The sequence below is a fragment of the Tinamus guttatus genome, unplaced genomic scaffold, assembly GCF_059628265.1.
Source record: "Tinamus guttatus ecotype Peru unplaced genomic scaffold, ASM5962826v1 Tinamus_guttatus_pri_ptg000314l, whole genome shotgun sequence".
Classification (NCBI taxonomy): Eukaryota; Metazoa; Chordata; class Aves; order Tinamiformes; family Tinamidae; genus Tinamus; species Tinamus guttatus.
In genome coordinates, this window is record NW_028288848.1 from 6342967 (window position 1) to 6369299 (window position 26333).

Genomic DNA, 26333 nt, shown 5'->3' on the forward strand with positions numbered 1-26333 from the left:
TAAGAAGCCACACGTGCGCTCCCAGGTTTCATGGCACCCTGGCAATCGGCCACAGGCCAGAAGACGCTCGCTGGAAGCCGAGGCCCCTGTGCCGGGGGATGTTTGCGGCTGCGAGGCTCCGGCACAGGGGCCTCCTCTCCCCTTGCCCCCTGCCCTCCAGTTACACCCGCCACAACCCCTTCCTACTACAACTCCCATCAGCCCCTGCTGCCCACTGCGACGCCTCCACCAGCCGGCTCCCGGCGTGCCCCTGGCCGCAGAGCCTTCTGGGCGTTGTAGTTTACACGCACTGCTCAGGCCCTTGCCATGAGCTCGGCCAGGGACTCCATTTCCCGTGGGCCTGCGGGCGGCGCATGCGCCGCGCCGGCAGCGGGGCGAGGTGGAGGGTGGTGTTGGTGGCGGGGGGGCGCGCAGGTCCGTGGCTGCGCTGGCTGCGGCCTGGCGCTGAGGGAAGGGGCGGCCGCGGCCCCGGCCCCCGTCCCGGCGGTGGCGGCGCAGGACTATGGACCCGGCCGAGGCCGTGCTGCAGGAGAAGGCCCTCAAGTTCATGGTGAGGGGCCGCAGCGGCTGGGGGGCACCTGCGCGGCGGCGGCGCGGCAGGAGGGAGGGGAGGCCGCGCGAAGGGGAGCGGGGCTGGGGGGCCCGCACTGGCGCTGGGGGGAGGTGGCGGCGGCGGGGGGCGAAGTGCGGGGGTCAGGGAGGAGCTCAGGGGTCCAGGGAAGAGGGGGGAGCCTAGGCCGGGTCGGGGGGAGCAGGGGCCGCTGGGCTTCTCCTTCCACGCGTGTCCCCCTCCCTAGTGCACAGCAGCCCCCGCGGTTCCCGCTGTTTTCTTGCGTGTGCTGGGCCTGGAGTAGCACGCTGCCAAGGAGCACTCCTGTCCCCTAGGTTTGGAGGGGGCCTGGGACTGGGAAACCCCCTTGGTGTGTCTGCAGCCAAGCTGCTCTGTGAGCGAGGCCACCTTGCTCTGGGTGCGCTTGAAACACCCTTTCGTTCTTTCTGTGTCTTTTTTTCTTTCTTTCTATTTCATTCTTTCTTTCTTTGTTTTAATCCTTTACTGATGTTTTTGCATGTTTTGGCTAGAAACAGTAGGATCTGGAAAATGAAAACAAACCAGTGCCAGCTGAGTCAGCTGTTAATTTTGTGTGCCCCAAACTGCCCCCTCCCCAAGGATGTTGTTTGACTGGCAACACTTGCTAAAAGTTGATTTTTGGATTAGGACTTTCTATGGTGTAGAATTAAATCTAAGGTTATAAAGAAGAAGTAATTCTATTACATTTTCAAAATGAAATTGAAGACATGCTAGTTGCAAGTTTTAACTTTTAATTGCTCTTCAAGGCACATACTCGGCTTCTGGTTTTTAATCTCGTAGAACCTGTTTCTCCTGAGGCTTTTTGACCCTTTTGCTAGTTTTCTTGAAGTTTTTCAGATTTATAGAGTCTTGGGTCAATGAAGTGGGAAATTCTATGGATACCTAGATAGGTAAACTAGCAATTAATAACAAATTATTCTCTGTGTTGTGTGACTGGCTGTAGGAGCGGCCGAGATCCTGGTGCACTTGTATTTGGTCAAGCTTGGTAATTGCAACCTGCATCATGATAGAGAGTTTCATATCCCAAAAAGTTTCTGCTGAGAAGGTTCCATCTTGCAGCAAAGAACACTGTAATCACATTATGCTCACATCTCTTATGCTGCTTTTTCTTCCCCACTCCCCGTGCAAAGATTCCCATGCACTTGAAATCCTCCACAGGTTTGGGCCTGGCTACCTAAGGGAATTCCCATCCATCTTGCAGCTGTCTCTGATCCACTCACACAGTAAAACTCCGTGGCACTAGGGAGAGACCTGAGCATGAGAGAGCAGCCTGCAGGAGCTGTGTCCCTTAAGATGAAGGGAAGAATGATCAAGGGTCAAACTGCACTGGGAGCTAAAAGCTAACCCAAATTCTTTAGTGTTTTATTATAAAAATCTCCCATATGCAGAACACATCTAAAAAACAGTGGTATGTGTAGCCTCCCTTTGCTGCTTCTCAACCATTTAGCATTTTTGTTTTGATTACAGCTTGAGTGGAGAGCAGGGAGAAAAAAAAAAAAAAAGCTTTTTAACACTTTAAGCTTTTGCTTTCACACACATTTCTATAGTTCATGACCCTCACTTTAGTCGTGTTGTGAAAGTAAAGTTTTTTTTGGGTGTTTTGTGGTCTTTCAGTCTTCATTTGCAGTTTGTAGTGGTGTGGCACAGTAGGTTGTTTTCATAGGTGAAAATATATTAACTGTAAATATCAGCTTGCCTGTGCTGCAAAGCCCCCTTGTTGTGTCTGCATTTTGACACTAAAAAAGTCTTTAGGTACTGCAGTAATAGCACTGATACAGTCACCTACGGAGACTGGCTAGCGCATTCTCACAGCTAATGCTGAATCATCCACAGTGTATTATCCTGCTCACCCAACTGTGTGATACACTTCAAATGGTGACCCATCTAGGAAGAGAACAATACGTGAAGTGGCCTATACTGTTAATTATTGATTCTCTCTTTTTTTTCTTTACATTTTTTTCCAAGTACCAAGATATTTCATCATAGTTAATATTCAAATATCCCTTGTAGGGATGAGACTTGCCATCTTTCCAGCTTTGGATGGTTTTGTTTGTGATATAGATTTCAGCTCAGTTTCATTTCATGCTGGAAGAAGCATGGTAGGTGGTAGTATTTTTGTCCTTTTCTAGAAAAATAATACTTTTCCCACTTAAATATCTGTGCATAATTTCTGGCAGTGACTTTGAGCTGCTCTCTCAAATCACAAGATATCTGGTGAGAAAGATCTGATTTATTTTTTTTAATGTCCAGCACTAACAGCAAATGTCACGTGGAAATTTCAATCTATGCTAGTATTATGTATGAGGTAGATATTTGTAAGGAAATCACAATTTTATTTCTTATTTCACAATCCAGACTGTATCTGACTCTTGGGAAGAGAAATTGAGCTGCTTTTTGCTTTTCCTGTTTGCTCAAGTATATGCCACTTTCTGATGGAGAAAAGGAGTCTTGCTTTTCCTAGCTAGTTTTGGCTGGATTACCTACCAGTGGAATGGTATTTCATTAGCTAATTCTCACCATCATTTTCAGTAGCTACCTGTGTTCAGATATAAAATGTATAATCTAATACTCTCAGGTTTAAGTAATTTATTTATCTATACTTACCTATTCAAGTTATGTGTTTCAAGAAGGCCTAAAATTTATTACTATTATTAATCTGCTGTGTCTTAGTGTTGTGCAGTACCAAGCAACTTCTCACCGGTGATGACTATTTACCTGTGCATGATTGTTTTCTATCATGTAGGCTATATGTCCTCTTGTGAAGTTGTTTTTGAATGAAGGCCAGTTGATAGACTTAGAGAATTGTATTGTGAATTATATACTCCAGTGTTCTGCAACTATACCATGGATTTTGCTAGGGTGGAATCTATGCAAGTTCATCTTGGCCCCTCTTTATGTTTCTAAAGTACTGCAGTTAAAATTACACTCTTCATAAAGCATATTTTTTCAGAGACTTGATGCATAAGCTAAGAGGAGAAACAAGCATGCCCATTCGTTTTGGAAAAAAAATCTTGCCTGAGTGAGCTCTGTTTTTATTCTCCCGAGAATATGGATTTTTTGTTGTCATAACCATTTACAAAAGTACCAGGAATGAGACACTCAATAAGTAACTTCCATATCTAAATAAACTATTTAAAAATGTAGATACAGTATTTAAAGTGTGAGTGCAATAGACTCAACAGAGACTTTGATTAAATGTCATATAAACTAAACTACATATGCCTGCATAGAATAGTAGAAGTAGCTCCAAATGGTTCCGTTAAGTGTACGAATGTTCTGATGATTATCTTTTTAATTAAAATGAGAAATCTTTGTTTAAAGTGGCATTCTTTTTTTACGGCCTGTTACAGTCTCCGTAACAATCATTTCTTAAGTCTGAACGTTTTTAATTCCAGGAATCCATTTATATAAAACTATGTTTAGACTTAATTAAGGAATGATTCTTACAAAGCTTGTAAATAGCCAAGAAAAAAGGGACAGAAAATAAAACTGACATTCACACTTAACAAAACGATTGTTACAAGGTATGTAATATGCTATAAAAATACAATAAAGCCCTTTTTATAAGAGTTCATATTTTTTGTTCCTCATTTTGAAAGGTATTTAAGAAAAATATCAAAGCTCTATGAAGCAACATCTGTTTTCTTGAACGGACTAGTGACAACTTCTGTTGTATTAAATTAGCAGTGCCGGGATCTGCACCTAACTGTTTTGAATCCTATGTAGGATAGCTGGGAAGACAATAACTCGATATATCCTGAAGTTTCACTTTCACTTTCTAAGTTTTTTTGAATGAACCACTTGGCAGTGCTTCCTTTACTTCCCTGGCTTGTGGATAAGATGAAGTTGACATCAGCAATTCTTCTAAGTGACTTAGCCCTCAAATGAATGTTTCCTTTTTTTGTAGAGAAGCATGATTCTAAAAGGTCCTGATGGCCTTCCAGTTTCACAGGAGAACCAAAACACTCTTTAAGATGCACTTGCTGCTTCTTTTTTTTTTCTTCCTTGGGAGATAAAAGAAAGAGAGAAACCCTAAAATTCCTTAGCTGATATTCTCATGTTTTCCTGACAGTTATGTGGAAGTTATGCAATATAGCAAGGAATAATGATGGCCAAAGGACTCTTCCCTTCTGCTTATGGGAAGTGACAGATAGCAAAAGCTTAGTGCAGACAGGACCTGTCTGTGGTATGGACTCATAAATTCAATGGTGTTGGTAGAATTGACTTTTAAAGATCTAGAACTTCCTAGCTATTGTTTTAAAACTGGTTTGAGAACCTTAAAATCTTCCTTAGAGCATATTTATGTTGTCTTCATTTTGGCAAAGGTATCTGAAGCCAAGAAGCATGGAAGTAATGAGAATAACAGCATAGACTTTCCTGTTAAATATGGACTTGCAAATCCTGCTTGTGAATATTAAGTTTTCTCTAACAGTTTCTCTAACTGTTCTCTCTAATAGCGCTGAAAAAAATAATCCTCTTAGATTGAGGGCTTGGTGGAACTAGTATGTCTGGGGGGGGGGGAAATGTTGATCTGTTTTCTTCCTGAATATCTTTCTTTGTGTTGTTGATCTTTTATTTATTTTTTCCTGCAGTTGGTGCAGTTACTTCAGTAACTTCACTTTTTTTGGTTATGTTTCCTTTCAGCCACTGTGCTCCATTAAATGTATGCAATTAGAAAAGCAAATGGCAGTTTTTTTATCGCATCACTAAAGTATTTAGTTTTGTAGACTTAAAAGGCAGAATTTGTTGCACCATGCTCTCCCCACTATTATATATGCTATAAACATCAGAGAGAATAGGCTGACCTTAATATTTGCTTCCCAGACTAAATCGCCGCCTTGCAGCAGTTATTTCCCACTGAATAAAAAGTTTAATTTCACGCCCTGATTAGTGCTAGTATGTGCAGGTGGATATTTATTTTATGCAGCTAAACTAATCTGCCTTGGCAAATTATTTGCCAGTCAGCAGAGCTATAATTCCTCACGAGTATTTGGTACTAAATTATAGTTCTCATTAGTAAGGAAGAGCAGACTGTTCTAACCACAACATTTGGTTAGGCAAAGGTTTTTCCCAAATAATGTTTTACAAGATTGATATGCATAGTGCCCTCAATGTTCTTAGTATGCCATAATGATGTGCAAAGGTAACAAAGATTTCCAAGGAAAAGAAAATGATTATGCAGCTCTGTATGGTATCTAGAGAGTTGAGAGGGACTCAGAGATTGCTTCTTTAAGAGGTTCCTACTGAACGAGAGACCCAAAGAGTGGTCTCTGGAGCAGTTGTCGTTGTCCAACAATCCACATCTCTGAACAGTATATGAAACCAAAAAATAAAGCTACAGTGTTTTCCCATCGTTTGCTTACAGTGTGAGCAGTTACTGAGCTAGACAAGAGGAGTCAGACTTGAAACTAAATGGCAGAAGAAACTTTGTGATCCAGACTCCTTTAAAAAGCACTTCATACTGTAAGAAAGCAGGGATCAGAAAGTATTTCCTGAGGTACACATGTTGGTGGGATGTGTTTGTCAGCTGGATGTGGTCGGCCACTGTTTTGTTTTTCATAGATGCTGCTCTTCTGGTAGTGTGCTTATATCATAAAGCTTATTAATGCCACGTACTTATTTTCTGTTACAAGGAATGCCATATATACCTTGCAAGAATGAACTTCCATTAAGAAATGAGTGAAGCGGCTCCACTTCTTTGTTTGCTTTTTCATCCCTAAGGATGCACTTCATGTCATTGTTGTTTTCTCAGTGATTATTCCAACTATATTTAAAGTATAAACGACCACTTATAAAGCCAGTAAGCTTAGCAATTTGATTTTCCTGTATCAAATTTTCCGTGATATGTCCAACATCTATGGCTGGAATAAGCTATTACTGTTCCTCACTTTCTTCTTCACTTCCATTGTGTCCATTCTAGCCCTCATGTGGGCTGGTGAGATTTGTGTAACATTTACCCAGTCTGAGCAGTGAGCTTAACTAACATTTCTAATGCCTTGTATTTTGTTCAGTCTTCCCTGGTTTTTCTTTCCTGCGATTCAGGAGATGCTCAACAGGGCATATTATTTATATATTTTAAGTGCTTATGCAAGACAGAATGCAGTATTTGTTTAGCTGAGGAAACTGATGTGAAAGAAAATGACTCGTAGCGTAATGGAGTTCAGTGGCTGCAGCTCAATAATAAGTGTTTAAAATATAATTAATAAGCAGCTAAACATGAAGCTGCTCTCTTGATGTGATGTCAGTTAGTGCTGAAAAACTTTTGTCCTTCAAATATTTAAAAATTAGACAACCTGAGAGTTTTATTAAGTATGTACTGTTTTTTGATTGGTAATACTTTCTTTTATGCCACCCTGTGCCACGTGCTGTAGGTGTCCCTGCTGAAGCAGGGGGGTTGGACTAGATGATCTCTAGAGGTCCCTTCCAACCTCAACCATTCCGTGATCCTGTGATCTCTTTACCTGAGGTTTTTGAGAAACTCTAGTGGTGGAAAAATACAGCCCCTGCTTGGCAGAGAGGAAGCTGAAGCTCAGAAATTTGCCTAGCGTCATGGAGTGATCTGTGTAGGCTCCTATGATAATCCAATGATAGAAGAATAAATAAATAAATAAAAATTATTTTGACCATGTTTTGGTTAATTTTACAATTGGCTAACCACCTGTTAAGATAACACACTTTATCATTAAACAAAATTAATTTTAAAAATAGCTTGAAACTGTCTATTCTTAATGGGATCTGAATATTCTTAGTTTTAATCTGCCTCATGAGGCTTGTCTTTCTTCTGGGAAGTACAGTGTTACATCATTAAAATATCATCCCCTACTGAGAGAGAAATTGGTCCCTTTCAGTAAATGGGAATGATGAAACAATGACAAGTATTTCTAAAAACTGCATTAAATATTCTTTTTTTCATCGGCAACATTCATGCTTCCATTAACCAAGGGTACTCAGGCTGCTTGAAGTTGTATGTTGTTTAGCCAAATCTGTTAAGTCATGATGGCAGAGAGTATGGCAAGCTGCAATGAAGACTTCTTCAGTTTTAAATCATTTTACTTTTCTGTAGTGATTTTGCTCTGAAACAAAAGACTGATCATAAACTTGCACTCTCCTAGCTGCTTCTAATCCTCTTCTGCGCTAAGAATTGAAGAAACTTCTGATTTATTTTTTTCCTCTGCTTCTGGAACAGGCATGTTCGTCTTTGAGAACAGCAGGAAGGGGAGAGCTTGGAGAGTGATCCTTTACTTCCATTCTTCATGAGGGAAAGACAAAAGTGTTTGTAGTGTGTGAGCAGGAGCCCTGCAACCTCTTGGCACAGTCCACTGGTTTAACCAGTTTGGACTAGCAGAAACAAAGAGCCTTGTTTTGGTTTCACTTGCTTCATCCCATGTTAAGAAAGGAGAAAGATACTGGGCCCTACTTTGAATGAAGTTGTTAATTGCAATTGTATGTTACTATACACATAGTAAGTGCACTTCTAATTGTAGTCTAGGCACCTCATCTTCTCAGGAGCACCTCAAAGAAAGCAGATTTAAAAGGAAGGGGATTTGAGAGAGACAAGGCAGTCCTGAGCTCTGGTGTGGTTTTCCTGTCAGTTGGCTTTATGCCCGCATGTGGATTCCCTCAGTTTGCTTCCAGGATTCCCATCTTCTGATGCCTCCAGCTAAGGACATGGTTATTGTTACAGCTAGGGAGGCTTTTAAAGACAGAGGGGCGGATTAAATACTCAGATAACCATCTCTTCTCTCCTATTAGGATTCAAAGCAGGGCTTGATTTCCCTTTCTAGTCAGGTTGGAGTCTTTTGAAGTTTCCGGATTTGCCCATTTAGCAACCTAAACAGTCTCTAGTTGTTCCAGAGAAAAATGGTCCAGCATGAGGGAAAGTCCGTTGTTTGGTATGGTCACCCTCCCTCCTCACACACATAATGTGTAATTTATTGTGAGAGTAATGCAGAATGGAACAGTGTTTATGTGGGAGTTACTCATAGTTTATGGATAGCTGGCCTCAAATTTTCTCTCTAGGAGAATGCTGGCGACTGTCCAGAGGGGTTGTTCACTGGATCTGCTCAATGCCCTTACTTCTTACGTGCCAAAACCCTCTACAGAATTGGGAAATGCAGCCAGCAATCATTCATCTCCTGCGAATTACAACAATGAGATGTGGGTGTAGTCTGAAGAAACCATGGGCCAGTCTTGTTGTAGAAAACGTGTCTTGGAAAACTCTTAAGTTTTCCGAAGGACTCCAGACTTACAGTCTTCATATATGACAGAAGGTGCTTTCCATTGCTAATTCATTTGAAATACAAAAATCTACATTCCCCCTTCATTATTTTTGGAAACTTTTCCTTTTTTTTACCTTCTCATTTGGATGGCTTCAGTGCAATGTGTTGCTTCTGTCCAAGCCGTTGCTTATAAAAATAAAATGTATAAATATCTTGAAAGTTTTTAACTGGCAAGAAGATACTCAGATATATCCATATGACATTGACCAGAAAATAAGACTGTATCCAGAGACAAAATGGTTCAGAATCCTTCTGTGAGAAGAAGGGTCTCCACAGGGGATTGAAACGGGTATTGCAGACCCGTCTTGTCCCCTATACTCAGTAGTTTATTTTGCAGGCTAATCAAATCAGCTCTTAGAAGTGAGGATTTTTTTTTTTTTTTTTTTTTTTGCTATGCTATTTTAGACCTGCTCCAGATTTGATTTCTTTGATAGCTAGGGTCCTCTTCATATTTCTAGTTCAACTTTATTTATGGCTAAAATTTTGTTTTTGTGCCAGTGTTGTCCTGAGTTTAAACAACTCTCTTATTCTTCTCTGTTCACGCCTTGGGTATATTTATGGCCAACAAACTTAGCCCCCTATCAACTGAATCTGATGAGACTAAGAGAGTTTGACTTTTTTCCCCCTTTTTCTTTTCCCCTCATTAGGGATTTCCCATAACTTTTAATCATACTAAAAAAACATTTTTAAACAGATGGAGAATTTTGTTAGTCTACCTTGACCATATGTAGCTGACAACAGCTACAGAGAATATTCCAAATAATGTTTTATTAGTTCCTTATACAAAGGCGTTAATGCTTATCTCACTTGACTGGGAATATTTTACTCAACACATTCTAGACTACAGTTTGATGTCCTCGTGGCTGCCTCTTTTTGGGGAACCATCATAGCCTAGTGAATAACATTCATTGTTCCTGTCTCAGATTATGAGCTTCTGGTTTATAACAGAAATAATGGTACTTCATCTTTTATGGACCTAGTGTTTTGATTCTGTTACTGGAGTACCATGTATTAATGATACCTATTTACTTTCTTTGACAAATTTCATTAACACATTGGTAACTCTTGTTTTGTAGCTATTAATGAGAATATTTTAATGTTAAGTCGAAGATTAATAATGGCTATCAACAAGGATCAAGCTCTTCACAGCTCGATGGTTCTCTTTTCAGAATAACCTGTGATCCTCTACTCTTTTTAGTTTCTTATCCTCCTTACAACTTTAATATTAATCCTAATCCTCTCCATTTTAACTGGTAACTTCCTACATGTCATCTATCAAATGTTTAACTACTACTGATTTGTCTGGACTTCAGTGATCTTCTTAAAGAAGAAGATTGGGTTAGTCTAGCACTAATTCTAATTTGTTCTATATTGGGGGCAGATTTACTTAGATCTCCTGTGGTGACTGTCATTTTGCAATAGATATCAGTACTCAGACTCAGTAGATTATCTGATATATAGGACATGCTGTTTTCTTTGGATGTCCAGTCACTTCTGCCAAATTTTGGACTCCCTCTTGGCTCCTCCTCTTGTGGGGATATGTTCTGCACGGGCATACACTCAGACTGCCTGTTTGGTATCTTCAGTTACTTCTGTTGCCCCAACTTTGTTCTTATGCTATAATACTTCCTCCAAGATGGTAAAACTATTTTCATCCTCCTTGTTTTAAGGATGAGTTTCCTGTAGTCAAGCCAGGCAAAGGAGCATTTACATCTGCGGAGTGGGGAACTGTCATAGAGCTGAATTTGGTATAGGGCATTTAGGTCAGGAAAGGAAATTTAATATATCCTGGTAAGTACTCAGGGCAATTACCTGTGGATTCCAGGCCTTCTTGCGCTGTGTGAATAGATTCCCACACTACAAGTTTTGTGCCGTAGTGAGGGAGATGAATTGGAATAAACAGGCCTTCCTGCAAGAAGGAAGTTTTTGTTTTTTTGTTTGTTTTTTTTGTTTTGCATTTCCCGTTTTGGGCACTTCATTGAGCAGAGGAAATTGTTTTGGTTTGAGTACTGTATATTCAGAGCATGAAAACTTACTGGCTTAAGATAAAGTGGCTTGGCTGACAGTTGGAGTCTGACTTTGGAAGCATTTCCATTTTCTTAGAAAACATGACATTCCTCTTGCGGACAAGTTTGTATTGATGCATGAACTGCAGATTGCCTTCCAAGGTAGTTGACAGATCTGTAACCCATCTCTTCTGCATTCCTTTTTTCCTTCTACCTGGAATTTGTCAGGAGATGGGAAAGTGAAGGCCAACACTGTAGTGTCCTCTGCTAGTTAAGGAGATCATGACCTTGCCAGTCATCTTCATTTTGTTCACTTTGGCTTCATTTTTTTCTTAAACACAGAATTTTCTATTCACAGTGCTTAGTCTCAATGAAAGTTACTATCCAGGACAAGGTTTCTGCCTTTTGTTATGGACATTTGTGAGACAAGATACTAAAAATTATTAACTTTATTTTGCTAATATCCTGGCAAACTTCTACCTGTGACTTTACACATAAGACTTGCACTGTATATGCTGTTCTTGTTAGATACTTACCTGGCAGAAGTTCAGGCAGGAGTGTGAAAAATGCAGTTTTTCTTTGCCATGGATCTTATAGTTTTGAAGGAAGTAGACTTGAATTTCAGACATAAGTGAAGTGACTGTGAAATTGAGATTCATGGACACATAGCGGATCTGTTTACACTGTGATGGTAAGCGTGTCCTCAGCACTTGCTCTTACTTTGTCCTAAGATTGATAGTGTCATCACAGATCCTCATTTGGTTTTGAATGTTGTAGCTAAGTACCGTGAGTACCTAAGAAAGTATCCAGGTGTTTCTTGTTACTAAAGTAGTTTTCCTGATAGCTGCTTTTGCAGGGTATTAAAGAATATATTTTTTAAAATCTATCAAGAAATATAAATGCTCATTTTTCTGGTGAGAATTGTTTTCAAACAGATTCTGTTGAACATACTCCAAATTAACTAGCTAAAGAACTAGAGTAGCTATATTGCCATAAATATCAAAATTTGTTATTTTGACATGGTGTATTCATTAACCTTTCAAGCAGGTTCAAAGCTTACTGCTTGGGCGTGCTAAGCCCCCTTAAAGTTTGTATCAAATTGTGAGATCTTGCAGTTAACCAATTTGTTGTTTACTTCTCCAAAATCTGATAAATAATGCATTTAAATATTGGCAGCTAATGCTTTCAGTATCAGAAAGCTAACACTTTTTTTTTCTCCTAATAATAAAGATTTTGAAATCCTATGTGTGATTTTGTTGGATTGGAGTCCATGGATCTTCCCTTGCCTTATTGTGAGTGCTTTGGACAGTAGAACATGGTATCTGTTTGGGTCTTGAAGTTGTGTGTTCTGTGGTAGGATTTCCGTTTATTGCTGTAACGCATACAAACTCATTAACAAGTTGTAGGCCACGGGGGGTGTTTGCCTTTGCTATGGGAGCCATCTCAAGTGGATGCTCTTCAGTGCAGCTGGCTCTGCCTCCTCATGTCAGGAACTGACAGATCTAATTCTGCCTTTGTAACTGTGAGCCTGTTAGTTAATGGCATTGTGAGTATTGTAACTCAGAGGTAATCTTCAGTGTATTAAAATGCATTTTCCTATTCGTGATATTTATCAGATAAGGTGTTATATCTAATGAATGCAGTGCTGTGTTCAAATAAATACTTATATGTAGCTTATAACTTCAAAGAAATGAAAATATAAGTAGCTTCACAGTTGCTTTGTAGTGATGGAGAGAAATGGCTTTTGCTTGCCAGTTTGAATGGTATGTGATGGAAACCCAGGGTGAACGTCCTCTCCAAGGGAAGAGAAAGCATTATGGTTTATATGATCAGATTCATGAAATACTTAGTACATATATATTTCATAGAGATCTAATTTTTCCTCCCAGTTTCTCGCTTCTTGCATGAAAGCAGATAAAATAGAGAAGCAGCAGTACTGCCTCGCAAGTACTGTAGTAGGTTTCACTTTATAATTATCCTGCTCTGACATATTTATTCTTTCTTGTGGAAGTGGAGATGCAGATATTTAAGAACCCTTCTTGCACAAAAAAGCCCAATTTCCGCTCAGTACTTAATTAGCACTTGTTTATGACACGGCGTCTGATTTGATTTTCAAAACAAATTGCACAGTAAAGAGGCTGATATTTAAACTGTATAGTAACCACAGCTCCAGCTGTGACTCAAATATTGTAAGCCTTCAGGGGTTGTGTTTAGGCTTGGAAAATAGGAACTCAGGCCTGTAATTAAATGTCCTCTAAAAAATCAGCCTTTTGTAAGAAAGGAACGAGAGTAGCACTCAATTTTAAATGACTGACTCGTTCTCAGAAATTGTATTGTTTTAGGTCTTGGTATGGACTTCACATCAAATGAATTAAAAATAGAAGAGTAGTTTGCTTAAAATCAATTAAGGCTTATGGGGAGAAAAAAATGCAAACAAGATAAATGATTCTGGTTCCATGGGATTATAAATGATTACAGTCTTAGATAGTGGTGTATGTTCTGTGGACATAAAGAAATACTACAGAGGCATTTCATACAGGATAAGGTTGCATTTCAGAACTGCAAGTAAATCTCTGGTTGTGAAATAAGTCATCTATGGTGTTGTCAAACTTTTTTTTAAAGGAAGTTCTCAATAATAAAAGGGAATAGTCTCAAGATAGTATTATAAATTAGTTGCATAGATTAAACTGGGAAATATCCACAAAATGGCATGATAAAAGTTGGCAATTAGGGCGCTTTCCAAGTTGCTTTTTGAGAAAGGCAAATACAATGCTGCGTATTTGGGAAAAAAGGAGGAAAATTACCCTAGCAGTCTAGCTTCTAATGATGTAAAATGCTGAAGCAGATGTTCAGTGAAAATATTACTCTTATGGATGATATTGCAACCATGAGCCTAAACAGTGTGTGTTCATGAAAATACAAAAAAAAAAAAAAGAGTAGCTCTTGCTGAGCAATTAATTGTATTGTGATAGAATTGCCTTGAATGGATCATAACCATGAAAGATTTGAGTGCTGATTGGCAAAATGGTACTACTTTCATACAAGATAAACGTCTATGTCCTGGGTTTTTAAAAGCTGTATGTATTTGGGGGTGGCATTATATTATTTACATTTTTTTGGTTGTGTGTTTACTGTCATTCAGACACCAAAATTTGGAGAGGTTTAACCGGATGCCCTCGTCTGATTGTGCAGGTGGAAGGAGGCAGTCTTAGGGAGAATCACACAAATCCAAAATTCAGGAGCTTGGTTGTAAAATCAAGTTTAGCCAAGGGCAAATCCATGTGAATTAAATGCTCTCGAGTTGGAGCTCAGGAGTTTTCATTAAGATTTGGTTTTCTGTCAGTTCTTGCATTTAAGTCAATGGGGCTTGTGCTCCTAAAGGCTGGCAAGAGCACAGATCCCACTGCAATGTCTTAAGCAGCAGTATGAGGATAGTAACTTATGCTGATGAGATTTCCTTCTATGTAGTTTATTTTCCTCTTAGGTATAGATAGGTTTAGCAAATATAAAATCCCCTCAGTGAGTTGCCCCTCCTCTACAGCCATGGTACTGAGGAATGGGTGGTGATGTTGGGTTTGTCCTGTTTGAATTTTTAACTTGTGAATAATGAAAATTAAATTGGGCTTACAGTAACTGTTAACCTGCTGAAAGTCCTGATTAATTTTATTGCTAATATTCAGACAGCTTTGTTTTGAAGTCACAAAGATGTTATGAGTTGTCTAAATAAAATACATGTTTATCTTTGTTACTGGAGACACTTCTGCATGGAAGCAATCCTGCTGATGGCAGTAGTTCTGTTAATATATTTACATGTTTGCAGGACCAAAGTCTTCAAGTTAAATGGTTTAAATCAGTCTCTTAAATCAATTACACTGCTCCAAACTGATGGGCTTTGCAAATATTAAGCAGCCTGCAAGTCTTAAGAGTTCTGTTATCCTTTAATATGTAGTTAGGTGACCAAAATGGAGGGAAGTCATTTTTCATAGATTTGTTACATGCGTACCTGGGCAGACCTGAGATTGGTATTCAGGTCTCCTTACTCCTGAAACTGTGATTTAACCAGAAGATCACTTTTTCTGCTTGTTTATGAAAACTTTATTTGCATTTGTTTCTTGGTGGCTGTACAATGCTGTGCGACTTCAAAAAAGCAACAGAAATGCTTGAATCAAATGTAAAATACAGGTTTCTACAGACTTCTTGCTAGATAGGCAGCACTGCATGTGCATTCTTCCATTTTCAAAATGTGTAGAAATGTCTGTGATTCCTCTCAGTGGTCCTTTGAGGTGGCTTAAATAAGTGTTGTCCTCGTTTTACAGTAGTAGAGAGACTAACCACCCATGAAGTTAGTGCTGAACTAAGGATTAGGTCTTGGAGCGTGATACTTCTAGTAGCATAATGAGTCCCCTAAAACATAGTTCGTTAATGTGTTAAGCATCGCAAGTCCACGCTCCGCAGGTGAAAGCAGTAACCAGATACACTTGACTTTATCAGTCCGATGGTGATTATTAAAATTCATATTTAACGGGGATTACTGGCCAGGACACCAGGGCGTAATCTTGCATCTGCTTTGAAAGATTTAGGAGGATTTCAGTTTAAACCATAGAAGAGCAAAAATAGCTGATGTTCTAAGTCTATTATGAAATACTCGAAGGGGTACTTTTTAGAGGCCAGACTTTAGTATGTTGTAGTGCTTGGAATTTGAAATAAAAATAAGACTCGACTACCTCTGCACCTCTGCATAGCTGTGAAAGTTATGCATTCAGTGCCGACACAATTTTCTGTTCAGTTGTATTCTAAACACATCTTGCATTTTGGCTTGTGGAAGGTGTGTAGTAACCAACCATGGAGAGAACTTGATGCAGCTGTAACCTGCTTAGTTTCTTGAGTGGGCTCTGCAGCTTGCCCCCAGTGAGGCTTTATCACTGATTCTATGATTTTATGCTATGTTCCAAGTACCAGGGTAGGCGCAGTTTGTACAAACTAAATATTGTGTTGACACAAGAGCAAATGGGAATAAACTCACCTGGAACATATTTAGTCTGGAAATTTTAGAGGTTTCCAGCTTTCCAACGGGAGTGGTGGGGATCTGCACCTGCTGCCTGGGAGGGAAATACTGTGAATTAATGAAGGGATTGCAAAATATTTGCCTGCCTTAAGAAAGGACTCTGGATGTTGGGCCTGAGGGTGTCCTGCCAGGTCCTGTTTCTTACTTGTGACTTTAATTTCTCCTTTTGCGGGAGATGAAGAGGTGCACAGTTGAATCCACATGATTGTGAAAATACCTTTGAGCTGCAAATGGATGTAACAGGTAGCAGAAATGAAATGTTGCCTTTTTTTTTTTTTTTTCCCTCCTAGCTGTAAGTTAGGTCTTGCTATGCCAGTACAATTGAATGTCTTGCCTTTTCCTCAACCTGCTGAGGGAGGGAAACAAATGGGTGGAGATTGTATTTGTCTATCACTTTGAGGTGTAATTTATGACAGTGCATGAGCGTCGTTTCCGATTACCCCCATGTTGAGGCTGAACCTCTTCGGGGATTTTCCTTAATCTTTACACATTGCCCAGTGCCTGGTGCAGCCATGTTGGGGATAGTGCCTGTGAAAACACTCTCATAGCTTGACTGCTGCTGCTTTGACACCATTTAGCTTTACATACTGGCAAAGGTATTAATGACCTTTGGTTTGTGCTGCTGCGTCTGCCACAGGGGCAGTGCTTATGCACGTGCATTTATGTGAGAATTTTAAAGAAATATCTGTATACAGAGTTGAAAGGTACAATGGTGGAAAATGTAAAAATGGTTTTATGAGCAAAGTGTTCTTAAAGCAACTGATATTAGAGCAGTAATTAATCAAGAATTTATTTGGGGGCCGAACCTGCATATATGGCTTAAGACATCTGAATTGTTTAAGATAATCCAAACTTTAGACGTAGGTTAGCTAGGTCCCAGTGTAAAAGGAGGTCTCTCTTTATGTCTATTCTCTCCTAGCCCCGAATACACATGCCAAAAGATGGATTCCAACTTATATCTTCTGGATACCAAGCATGGCTAAAGCAGGTTGGACTGTATTATTGTTATTCATCTCATGTGAGGGACTGTGTTGGACACCTGTGCTTGTCTCATTAGTGAAGTACATAAATGAGGGTGTAATGAAGTTACGGTGCCATGTTAGCTGATACCCTCCATAGCCATCACTGTTTTGTGTTTCTGCATGCTGTGTTTGTGCAACATTTTCTCACAAGTCTTATGAATGTGCACTCACTGTAAATACAAGTTCAAAATGCAGTCACCTGAGAGAGAAAAAGGTCAGAGTCTGAAAGAAATCTGCAACAAGACCTCAAATTACAGAATTAAAATGGGCCTTCAAACGTAAAGCTGCATGGCGGTGGTTGTTGCTGGTAATAACGGGGAGGCCAATGGGTTAAAACACACGAGGATTGCATCTAGAGTCGAATTCACATCTGACTGGGCGAAACCAGCACGGACACTTGCTCCCATCACATCGCAATTGTGCAGCCTGACACGATCTGACACTGCGGGGACTCCCCACTCGGAAGTGGCCTCGTGCGATATTGCTCTGGCTGTTATTAAAGGCCAGGCTTTAGATGTCTCAGCAGCCTGCCTCCAGCAATTGCTGTCAGCTTTTCACTTCAGAGAGTGAAAAATCCTCCCTTCAGGAAAAAAGAAAAAAAAAAAAAGCTTAATTTACAATTTGCCTTATAGAAATCTCTTCATCGTACATGTATCTTCGTGAGACAGTCCGGCGTCCTTGAGAAGGTATAGCTTAAAGTTGCTGGTTTTGTGGAAAGCCTGAATGATTGTGGTGTTATGGCAACGGAAGCTGGAAACAGCACGGATAAGCTGCATCCTGTTGTCGTGGCAACTAGAGTTGTGAAAATGATGAAACGTGCTCATGAAAGGATATATAGTACTGTGAGCCCGACAGAAACAAAAATGCACATCACCTGGGTTGAGTGGGAGAGAATTAAAAACAACTGCAGAAAAACCCCCCAAAAACAAAAGCAAAACCACTCAAAACATCTGCCTTTCACTGGAGTTGCTAACAGGATGGATTTGATTCTCCCCAGAATTGTCTCCATATCCTACAGGTAGTAGGTGGCAACTTGTTTGTGCAAGTTGCTTCCTGCTGTCAGCTTGCCTTGATTCCTGTGAAATAGAGAAGAAATCGAATGCTTGTAAGCTGCTGGGGATTGATCCTTCTATTCCATCTGCAAGCCATTGCTGTGTGTGAGTGATGGGCTGCAAAGGCTCAGGGTGGTCTGGAGCTTCTCTCCGAGAGACCGTCTCTCTCCCTCGCGCAGGCTGTGCGAGTGAAGGTCAGTTGGGAGGTAGAAGCTGATGTTTTCTTGATTTAAACTTTGCTGAGCTGGAGGCAAGGTGTCTCAGAGGGATCTTGACTCCACAATTAATGTCTGACAGAGCTCAAGTTTGTTGACATATGGGGCATGGCACCAGTTTCCTTTTCTTATGTGGTGGGCTGAGAGAACAAAAGGGAAAGGATTGTGTGTTTTTTCTGTTCCCTTTTACCTCTGAGGCAGACAGACCTGCATCTGTTCTTATTACATTGCACTGCCAGTGCTGTGACACAGGTGAGATGTTTGCATTTTGCCTCTGAAAAATACAGAGGGGGGACAAAAGCAACAACTCTCGCTGCCTTTCACAGAGAGACTTTCACTTTAGGCAAACTCAAAACAAGTGGAGAAAGATTTTATTTGTACATTTTTCTGTGTGTCTGTTTTCTTTTTGGTTTTAGTTTACTGTTATCGGTTCTAAAGTCTTTATCTTTAATCTCCCTACTCCTCCTTGATTCAAGGTAAGGGTATAAACCTGAGCTTGTCTCATCAGCAGATGCTGTCATGGAAATAGCTTTGCTATTCTAATTTCAGTGCTGTGATTTCGCCACAGGAAGTATGTGGATAAGGGAGTTGATATGTGAGAGTGGAAACCTGCTCAGAAGAAAGAGCTCTTGTGAGAAGTAGAGAGGCTTTAAAAAAAAAAAAAAATCCAGAGGTCAGATTGGTGAAGGGCATCCAAAGGTCTTACCTGTAAAATTCCTCAAATGATATATTGGAAAGAAAGACTCTTAAATAAAAGCAGTAATGTGAATATGCATCCAGATGGAATAGTGTCTGTGCACTGAGTTTATCCCTCCTTGGATCTGCGTGACTGTTTAACAGAAACCTAAAGTAATGATTTTTTTCCTCAGTGTAGCTGAGTATTGATCCGCCGCCTGGTTTATGCGGAATGTGAGAAGTATCTCAGTAACACATTGTATTAATGTGGGCTAAAAGCAGTTTATATTACAAATGAGCTGGAGGAAGATGGAGTTCTGCAAGAGCGGACACATACTATAAATATCCATAAAACTGACAATTTTATCTAAAAACAGTGCGGGCTGGATTTGCGTATTTTCAGCCTACTTAAACTGGAGATAATAGTTGAACACTACCTGAGCATGGGTCGCCCACACTAATGCCATTACCCCCTGCCCTTTAATGGCAGGTTTTTATATTTAACGTTGCTGTGCTGCAGTGGAAGAGTTGTATTGTGTTTGCACGTGGGCTACAGGAAACACAATACCGATGGCCAGAATACAAGTTGCTTTCAAGAATAGGATTTTTAAGTAAGCTGTAAAGCTCGTTTTACTCTAGCTTGTTTCCTGTGAGTTTATCCTTTAGAAAAAGCCAAATGCTTGCAGTTAGTTTATTCAGCCTTGATCTTCATTTAAGCCTTTCTTTGAATGGCCACATTGTGTTTCTAGCAGCCTGTAACATCCCGTCTCCTATGTGTTGACTCTTTTGAAGAAGAGCTGCACTTGACTTCTAAGGCAGGGCTGTGTGTGTGTGTTAATTTGTGTATAAATGTGATCAATAGGCATGACATACTCCAATTCCTATATTATGCTGAAGCCTTTTTAAACTAAAGTATAAAATTGCAAATTAAGCTCTTAATTAGCTGAAACACTTGCAAAACATTACTTTGATTATATTAATGGGGAAATTAAAAGTGTCATTTTTAGGTGGTTTGTGACACATGGTAATTCAGAGTTAAAGCTAATCCCTTCCTTTCATGTACTATTGTGAGCAAGTGTAGCACATAGGACATATAATATAACACACTCATCTGAGTCTTCCTGCCTCCCACTGTCTCTTGGAGCAGGATTTTTAGAGCCAAGTTATAAACCTGTAAATGTGTTTTATACTGGAGATTTTTGATGCTACCTTAACTAGATTGGTGCCAACATAGGCCAGTATAATTGAAAAAGGCATTTGAGATATTAATGTCTGCAATACAGTCAAGTCATCTGGAATACAGTATAAAAAGCAGGAGCGTGGTGAAACAGGATTCCTCCATTAGAACTGCACTTTACTAAATTAAAAAATGGGATTGTTGCAAAATGAGGCCTCAAACATGATGAAGCAACTGCATTTTCTTGTAAAATGCTGTTGCTCTTATTTGCAGGAATCCAATTTTAAGCCCTTAAATAATTTCATGCTTTAGACCTTGGTGAGGTTACTCTTAGTGACCTTGAGTAAGGCTTGTTTTTATTAATGCTATCTTTGGTGTTTCTTAAAGCAGCACAAACACAGGCCTCTGCTTGTCACGTTCCTAAAGAAGGGCATGGCATCTGAATCCTAGAGCTCTGCAGGTGCACTGGTGTTTGGGTCTGTCAGCTTCGTGGATTAAAGAGCTATAGTTATGAAAACATTAGTATTGTCTGGTTCAGATACGATCTGCACAAGCTCCCTCGAGCACTTGGCAGCTAAGGATCTCCTGCCCATTATAGATGGGAAGTTGGCCTTTTCTGGGGCAGGTAACTCTTGTTGATCTTGAATCCCAGGGGTTGAACAACTGCTTTTTGGGGAAAACGTTTCTTCACAAACATCTATCTAAAAGCTGTGATGTGATCCTCCTGGATCCTGCTCAGGTAAGAAATGATTTGGATAATCTGAATGTATGTAAACGGACCCTTCTGGATGTTTGATATTTAAAGTAGTCGGGGAGCTTGAATCTCATGTTAAAAGTTACTATAAGCTAGGGAGTTACCAGAGGATTAAAGAAATGTCTGCATAATGTGCATGTTCAGGAAAATTGACTGGGCAATTACATGGGAAGTGGGAGGCTGAAGGAATCATTCACAGAGCTTTGAGCTGCTCGTGCAGAGCGGCGTTTGCTGGACCCATTAAACCTCCAAGCCATAGGGTCGGGGGGAAACCTCTGCTCTGAATGCCCGGAGCTGTACCAGGGTAAAATGTTTTTGGTACTTCAAATGTTCAGAGTATGGATGTTGTACTTGAATGTAACCTTCTGGCAGTGGCCTCTGATTTGTGACATCAAGCCGATTTAAAGACAATTCCTACAATGTCCAAGAAGCATGTTCTCTCCTTCTTGTAAGTGAGATTTGGGGTGGGTGTTGTGGTGTGTGGGTTTTTTTTTCAGTTTCTGACAATGCTTAAAGGTCTTTTAACAGTACCGTGCAATGACTTCTGTTATAGCAAAATAGGAACAAAAACCACTTTTAGTAGTCCCCACATATGCTTGTGGAAATGTGAACACAGGGTCTGAACGTAACAGCAACTAAAAATTGTGCAAAGTGTTTTTCTGATAGCCACAGCCTGTTGCTCTTTGATTCTGGTGCAGGATGTGGCAGCTAAAGCCAACAGTGTGTGGGCTAGGGGAGTCCTGAGAGACCCTTCTCGCTCACACTCATAGGAATTCGTACTTCCCTTTTTATTTTATAACTTAATCTTCTTAACATGGAAAAACTGCCAAGAAGTTGGTGGCAAAGGAAATCACAATTATCTTGTTTTAAAACACCAAATAACTTTACGGAACACTGGTGCGGGTTGTAAGCAGATATAAGCTTGAACTGTAAATTTTCTGGTTGTTGTTTTTGGTCTTAATTAAGACCTACAGCTCTTAACATTTTTCTTATTTTCAAATGAAAACATGCAAAAAACTTTTGGAGAAAGTTATGAAAGTATTAATTTGCTCTGAGCCATGCTGGTCTCTTTGGTAAGTTCATAATTAGGCAGGATTTTTTTTTTTTTTTAGATGGGTATTCTTGTCTCTCAGGTATATAACTGTTCCATAAGTGGTAAATCTGTATTCATATGTTAGGGTTTTTAAAGGCATATTATTTACACAATTCACTGGAATGGCTCCTCTGGAAGCAGGGTGGCTCTCTCATGTAATTATGTATTTAGTATGCCTTGTATTCACTGTTGGGGTGGAAAAAAACAAGGAAAGAAAGAAGCCCCACATAAAACTACTAAAATACAAGCTAAAAGAGAAAGGGAAAAAAAAACCTGCTGCTCATTCTGTTCTTGCAGATTTTTTTTTTAATGTTCAATCATATACCTTTTTCCCAAATGAGAAGCCCATATGGTCAAGTGTTATCCATGCTAAAAAATTCAATGCATTTGGCATTTGTTAAATTGTGGAAGTACAAAATATGCACTAGGAATTTCTTTTAGCCCTCTCCTCCCCCACTTTTCAGCCAGGTATTCTCTTAGATTAAATACATTTATTTATATATTATATAAATACAAAAAAAACCACATAATGTGTGTGTATATACATGTCCATATATATTTGTATGCATACTCATATATGTATATTCACACTTTTATTTATACACATAATATTTATTTTGTGTGTATATATGTAAAAATATATAAATAAAATTAAGAGTAAAAGGATGAAATGTGGACCAAGGAGAGGAATTGAAATGTCTCATTTTAGCTATAAGTAAATTTCTGCAATTATTGTTAAGTTTCACAAGATCAATGATTGCTGTTAGGCTTCATAGAAGATGCAGATTTCTGTGATGGCAGGAATAAGTGTACACTGGACACACTGAGAGCGACGTGTGTTTTATTTTTGGCACTGACTTAAATATGTGGCCAAAAAAACCACAAGAGGAACTGAGTGGGAATCAAGAGTATTGGGGCTTGCTCTGTTAATTTTTGTGGTGGTTGATTTTTAAGAAATACATGACTGCGAGGAATAGGAATCCTCCTGGGACCTCAACATGTATGTCTGATAAAGCATCAGAGATTCTTTAGGCACATTTCCTACTTATTTTTAGAAAGCCTGTAGGAAACAATACTCTGCAAACTTCTTTTCCCTCCTTTTTTCCCCTCCCAAGGCCAGCTATCCCATTTTCTCTTTCTGAAGTGATGACAGCAAAAAATGGGGAAAGATCTGTCTCATGCTACCAAGGTTAGGCCTCGCTGAGGTAGTTTTATTACCCTTCAGAGTATCTCTTACACTTTATTTGCTCCAATTTGGGTGGCAGAATTTCTAGCTGTTATTTTCCCCGCCTTGTACTGCTTTCTTTAATAGTTCCAACTTGTGTCCTGTTTCTGTTTCGCTTTACACAACCTTATCCTGTTTCCTGGCTTACAGGCAGCTGGATAAACCAGAAAAGTCCCTTTTCTCTCAGTATTTAAATTCTTCAGCTCTTGTCCACGTGTCATATTCTGTTTAAGCTCTTGAGTAAATACTGGATGAGCAGGATGCTTGTTTCCAAAGAGAAGCAGAAGTTGCTTTGCTTTATCATTAGTATTGAGCCACACGATGCACCAGGCACTGCACTAGAGAAGAAGAATAATTGTGAATGAGGACAGGGCTGTAATTAATGTACTTAGCAGCTGAACTTGGCATGGTGTAATCAAAAATCAGTTTTCTTTTTGGCTTTGCTACTGACTTCACAAGATGCGGCAAACGTACAGGTTGCCTTGTCTATAAATCCAAGTTGTTTTAGGTTATAAAGGTTATACTGTATGTATGTAAAAATACAGGTTTGTATAAGGTGGAGCAGAGACTTCAGATATGAATAATCAGTGGTTGCACTTCAGTTGTCCTGCATTTTAACATATTAACATATTAAAGATTAATACTGTACTGCTGCATAATTCATTTCTCCTAGGTGTTTTTAAAGAAAATAAACTGTTTTTCTATTCTTTTTTTTGTTTACAGTGAGCCCATACTTTATATTTTCACACCTTCTGTGTACTCCTTAGTTGTAAATTGTAATAGTCCAAGAACTTTTGTTTTTCCCAAAGTAGGACCAGTTTTACACAGAAGGTGATATATTTCTGACCTGTAACACAATTTCCTAAAACTGTATTAGCTACCTCTAGTATATTGTATTTGCTGAAGGACCAGAAGAGAACAAATTTGATAAAAAAGGGAAAAAAAGTCAGAAATTGTAATGTATAATCTTGTAATGCAATAGCAAATAATAAAATTAAATAATTTTGAACACTGGCAAAAATTTAGGCATTGAATGTGTGCTGAGATTTGTCTTTAGTACATTAAATAATTGGAATAGAGGGTAGGTTATTGCTGGCAAAATACCTGATCTAGTCCAAAATCTTCTTAAGGCAGAGCTGCAAGGAGAATAGTTGAATAGGTTGAAGTGTGGCTTCATCTCACGGCTGTTGTGCATCCGACTCGGGCAGGGGCTGCAAGTGCTTCTGGCCTGGTTTTAGTTCAAAATACAGCAAGTCCCCTTTAACCACCAGTGGTGCAGCTGGCTGCAGGTTCTGCCAGGAGGAGGTTTTGGTCTTGTTTGAAACCATGTTCCCTCTAATGGGAAGAATTATTTTTGAGAATAAGGGAGAGGAGTTAGAGAAGGATATTGAGGTTTTGTGAAACGGTTCCCTGTCTAGTACCGCGGCACGAGTGAAACCCTGCTGTGTCCCAGCACAGTCCTTAGCAAGTGACACCCGCGCTCTGACGGCCACGGCCCGAACCCAGTGCTGCTGTGTCCGTGCTGAGGAAGCAGCCGTGGGAATCGCTGTGGGTTGGGAGAGGGTTTTGCCAGTCACCTGAGCGGCCGTGAAAGCCGGGCCGGTCCCCTGTTTGTGGCACCAACGGGACGAAAGTGAGTGTTGGCCCCTTGGCCCGCTCACGTGGCGGCTGCTCCCGTTTGCAGAGATCAGGCTGTAAATGAAGTTGTTCCGTTGGGTCACTCTTGATTTACACACAAGCTGTTTCCACCAAAGCACCTGGGGCCTTTTGTTCAGGCTTGTGAATAAGCCTCTTTCAGGCACCAGCAGTAATTTAGAGCTCTGCTTTCTTCAATAGGTAAAAGGCAAGTACAGGAGCGACAGTTTTTCCTCTTTGTCTGTGCAGCTTTACACATTTATTTATGTTTTATTTAAGAGAGGTAATGGGACTTTACCAGTAATAGAAATTGTTATACACTGGGGTAGATTCAGAAGCTATCTAAGGTGTTGCTTATTTTCTGTGGTGTGCTTCCTAGATCTGGAATAAAACGAAGCAGCAGGAATAAATACATGAGAAAAAATATCCTCAGGTGCAGACTGTTCTGCAGAAGAGACCTCCAGGAGTTTCCTTTAACATGACAATTTTGGAGGAGGACATTACACTTTAAGTGGCCTAGCAGAGAGGGGTACATTTACATTTCCAGACCATACCCTGTCTGTCCCTTCTTTCCCCCGAATCCATATCTGCTGCTTATAGTCACTCAGAGACTGATTTGAGCCATAATTTTGTGTAACCTTTGGGGCAGCATATGCTAGCATTGCCACTGACAGAAGTGGCCCTCTTCTTTTCTTCCCTCAGTGTCTTTTCATGCCTTGGTTAATACCCCTGTTCAAGGTGGTAGCTTTTGTTCTGCTCACCTACCTTGAACTGCAGCCAGCTCTTCAACCTACTTCACCATTGCCAGACAAAAACCTCAGCCAACTCGTGGAAAGAGAAAGCCTGGGAGGAGGGAATGAATGGCTGGGGCAAGACTTTTAATAAGTCTTAATTTCTTATTATGAATTTGTACTGAGTTGTGAATCCTAGATTGGGTGAATCGTAAGTGGCTGAATGCATGCGTAGTGATTTGGCTCATGGTTTGTTGCTCCTTTGATTCTGCGACTTTCTTATGGGGTGCTGTGAAACAACTTGATTTAACTTAATGTGCTATTAAATTGGTGAGATGTTTAAATATAAAGGTCTGCTTGTTTGCAGTTTTGTGTTGCTAATGATCACAGTATCTTAAGAGCTGGAGTGACATGTTGCATTGTAAAAAAAAAAAAAAAAAAAAAAAAAAAAAAAATCCTGGTATTTGTAAGGGTTTGGGGTGTGGGAGGGAGTGTCTTCTTGAAGGTCAGGATAGCAAACAAGGAAATATGGCTCAGATTTTGCCTTGTTATGATCCTTCAGCCATAATTCTTTGTCCATCAGAAAAGTCATCACCTATGTTTCCTTGTTAGGTTTAATATGATACAAATACTGGAACTGAAGAAATTGATTACTTGGTTTTGCTTGCTTTTTATTATTTTTTTTCCCATAAAGAAAATGTGAGGAATTACTGTAAGGTATCATAAACTTCTTAGAAGCACTTTTAGACAGGTTATATTCCCCCTAATCTTGTTGCACTATTTCTGGAACAGAAGCGTGAACAGCAACGTGGCGC

At 39.8% G+C, this 26333-nt stretch overlaps 1 protein-coding gene across 4 annotated transcripts in view; it reads left to right on the forward strand.

Moving 5' to 3' along the window:
• Nucleotides 1-399: 399 nt before the first annotated feature.
• Nucleotides 400-26333, forward strand: part of BTRC (beta-transducin repeat containing E3 ubiquitin protein ligase) — a 113213-nt gene continuing 87279 nt past the window's right edge. For 2 of the 4 annotated variants that reach the window (XM_088528674.1, XM_088528676.1), the window contains exons 1-2: nucleotides 400-550; nucleotides 16859-16927. In XM_088528674.1, coding sequence (XP_088384800.1) covers nucleotides 503-550; nucleotides 16859-16927 — 117 coding nt within the window. In that variant the 5' untranslated portion in view covers nucleotides 400-502. The remainder of the gene's footprint in view (nucleotides 551-16858; nucleotides 16928-26333) is intronic. The other 2 variants (XM_088528675.1, XM_088528677.1) reach the window with 1 other exon arrangement.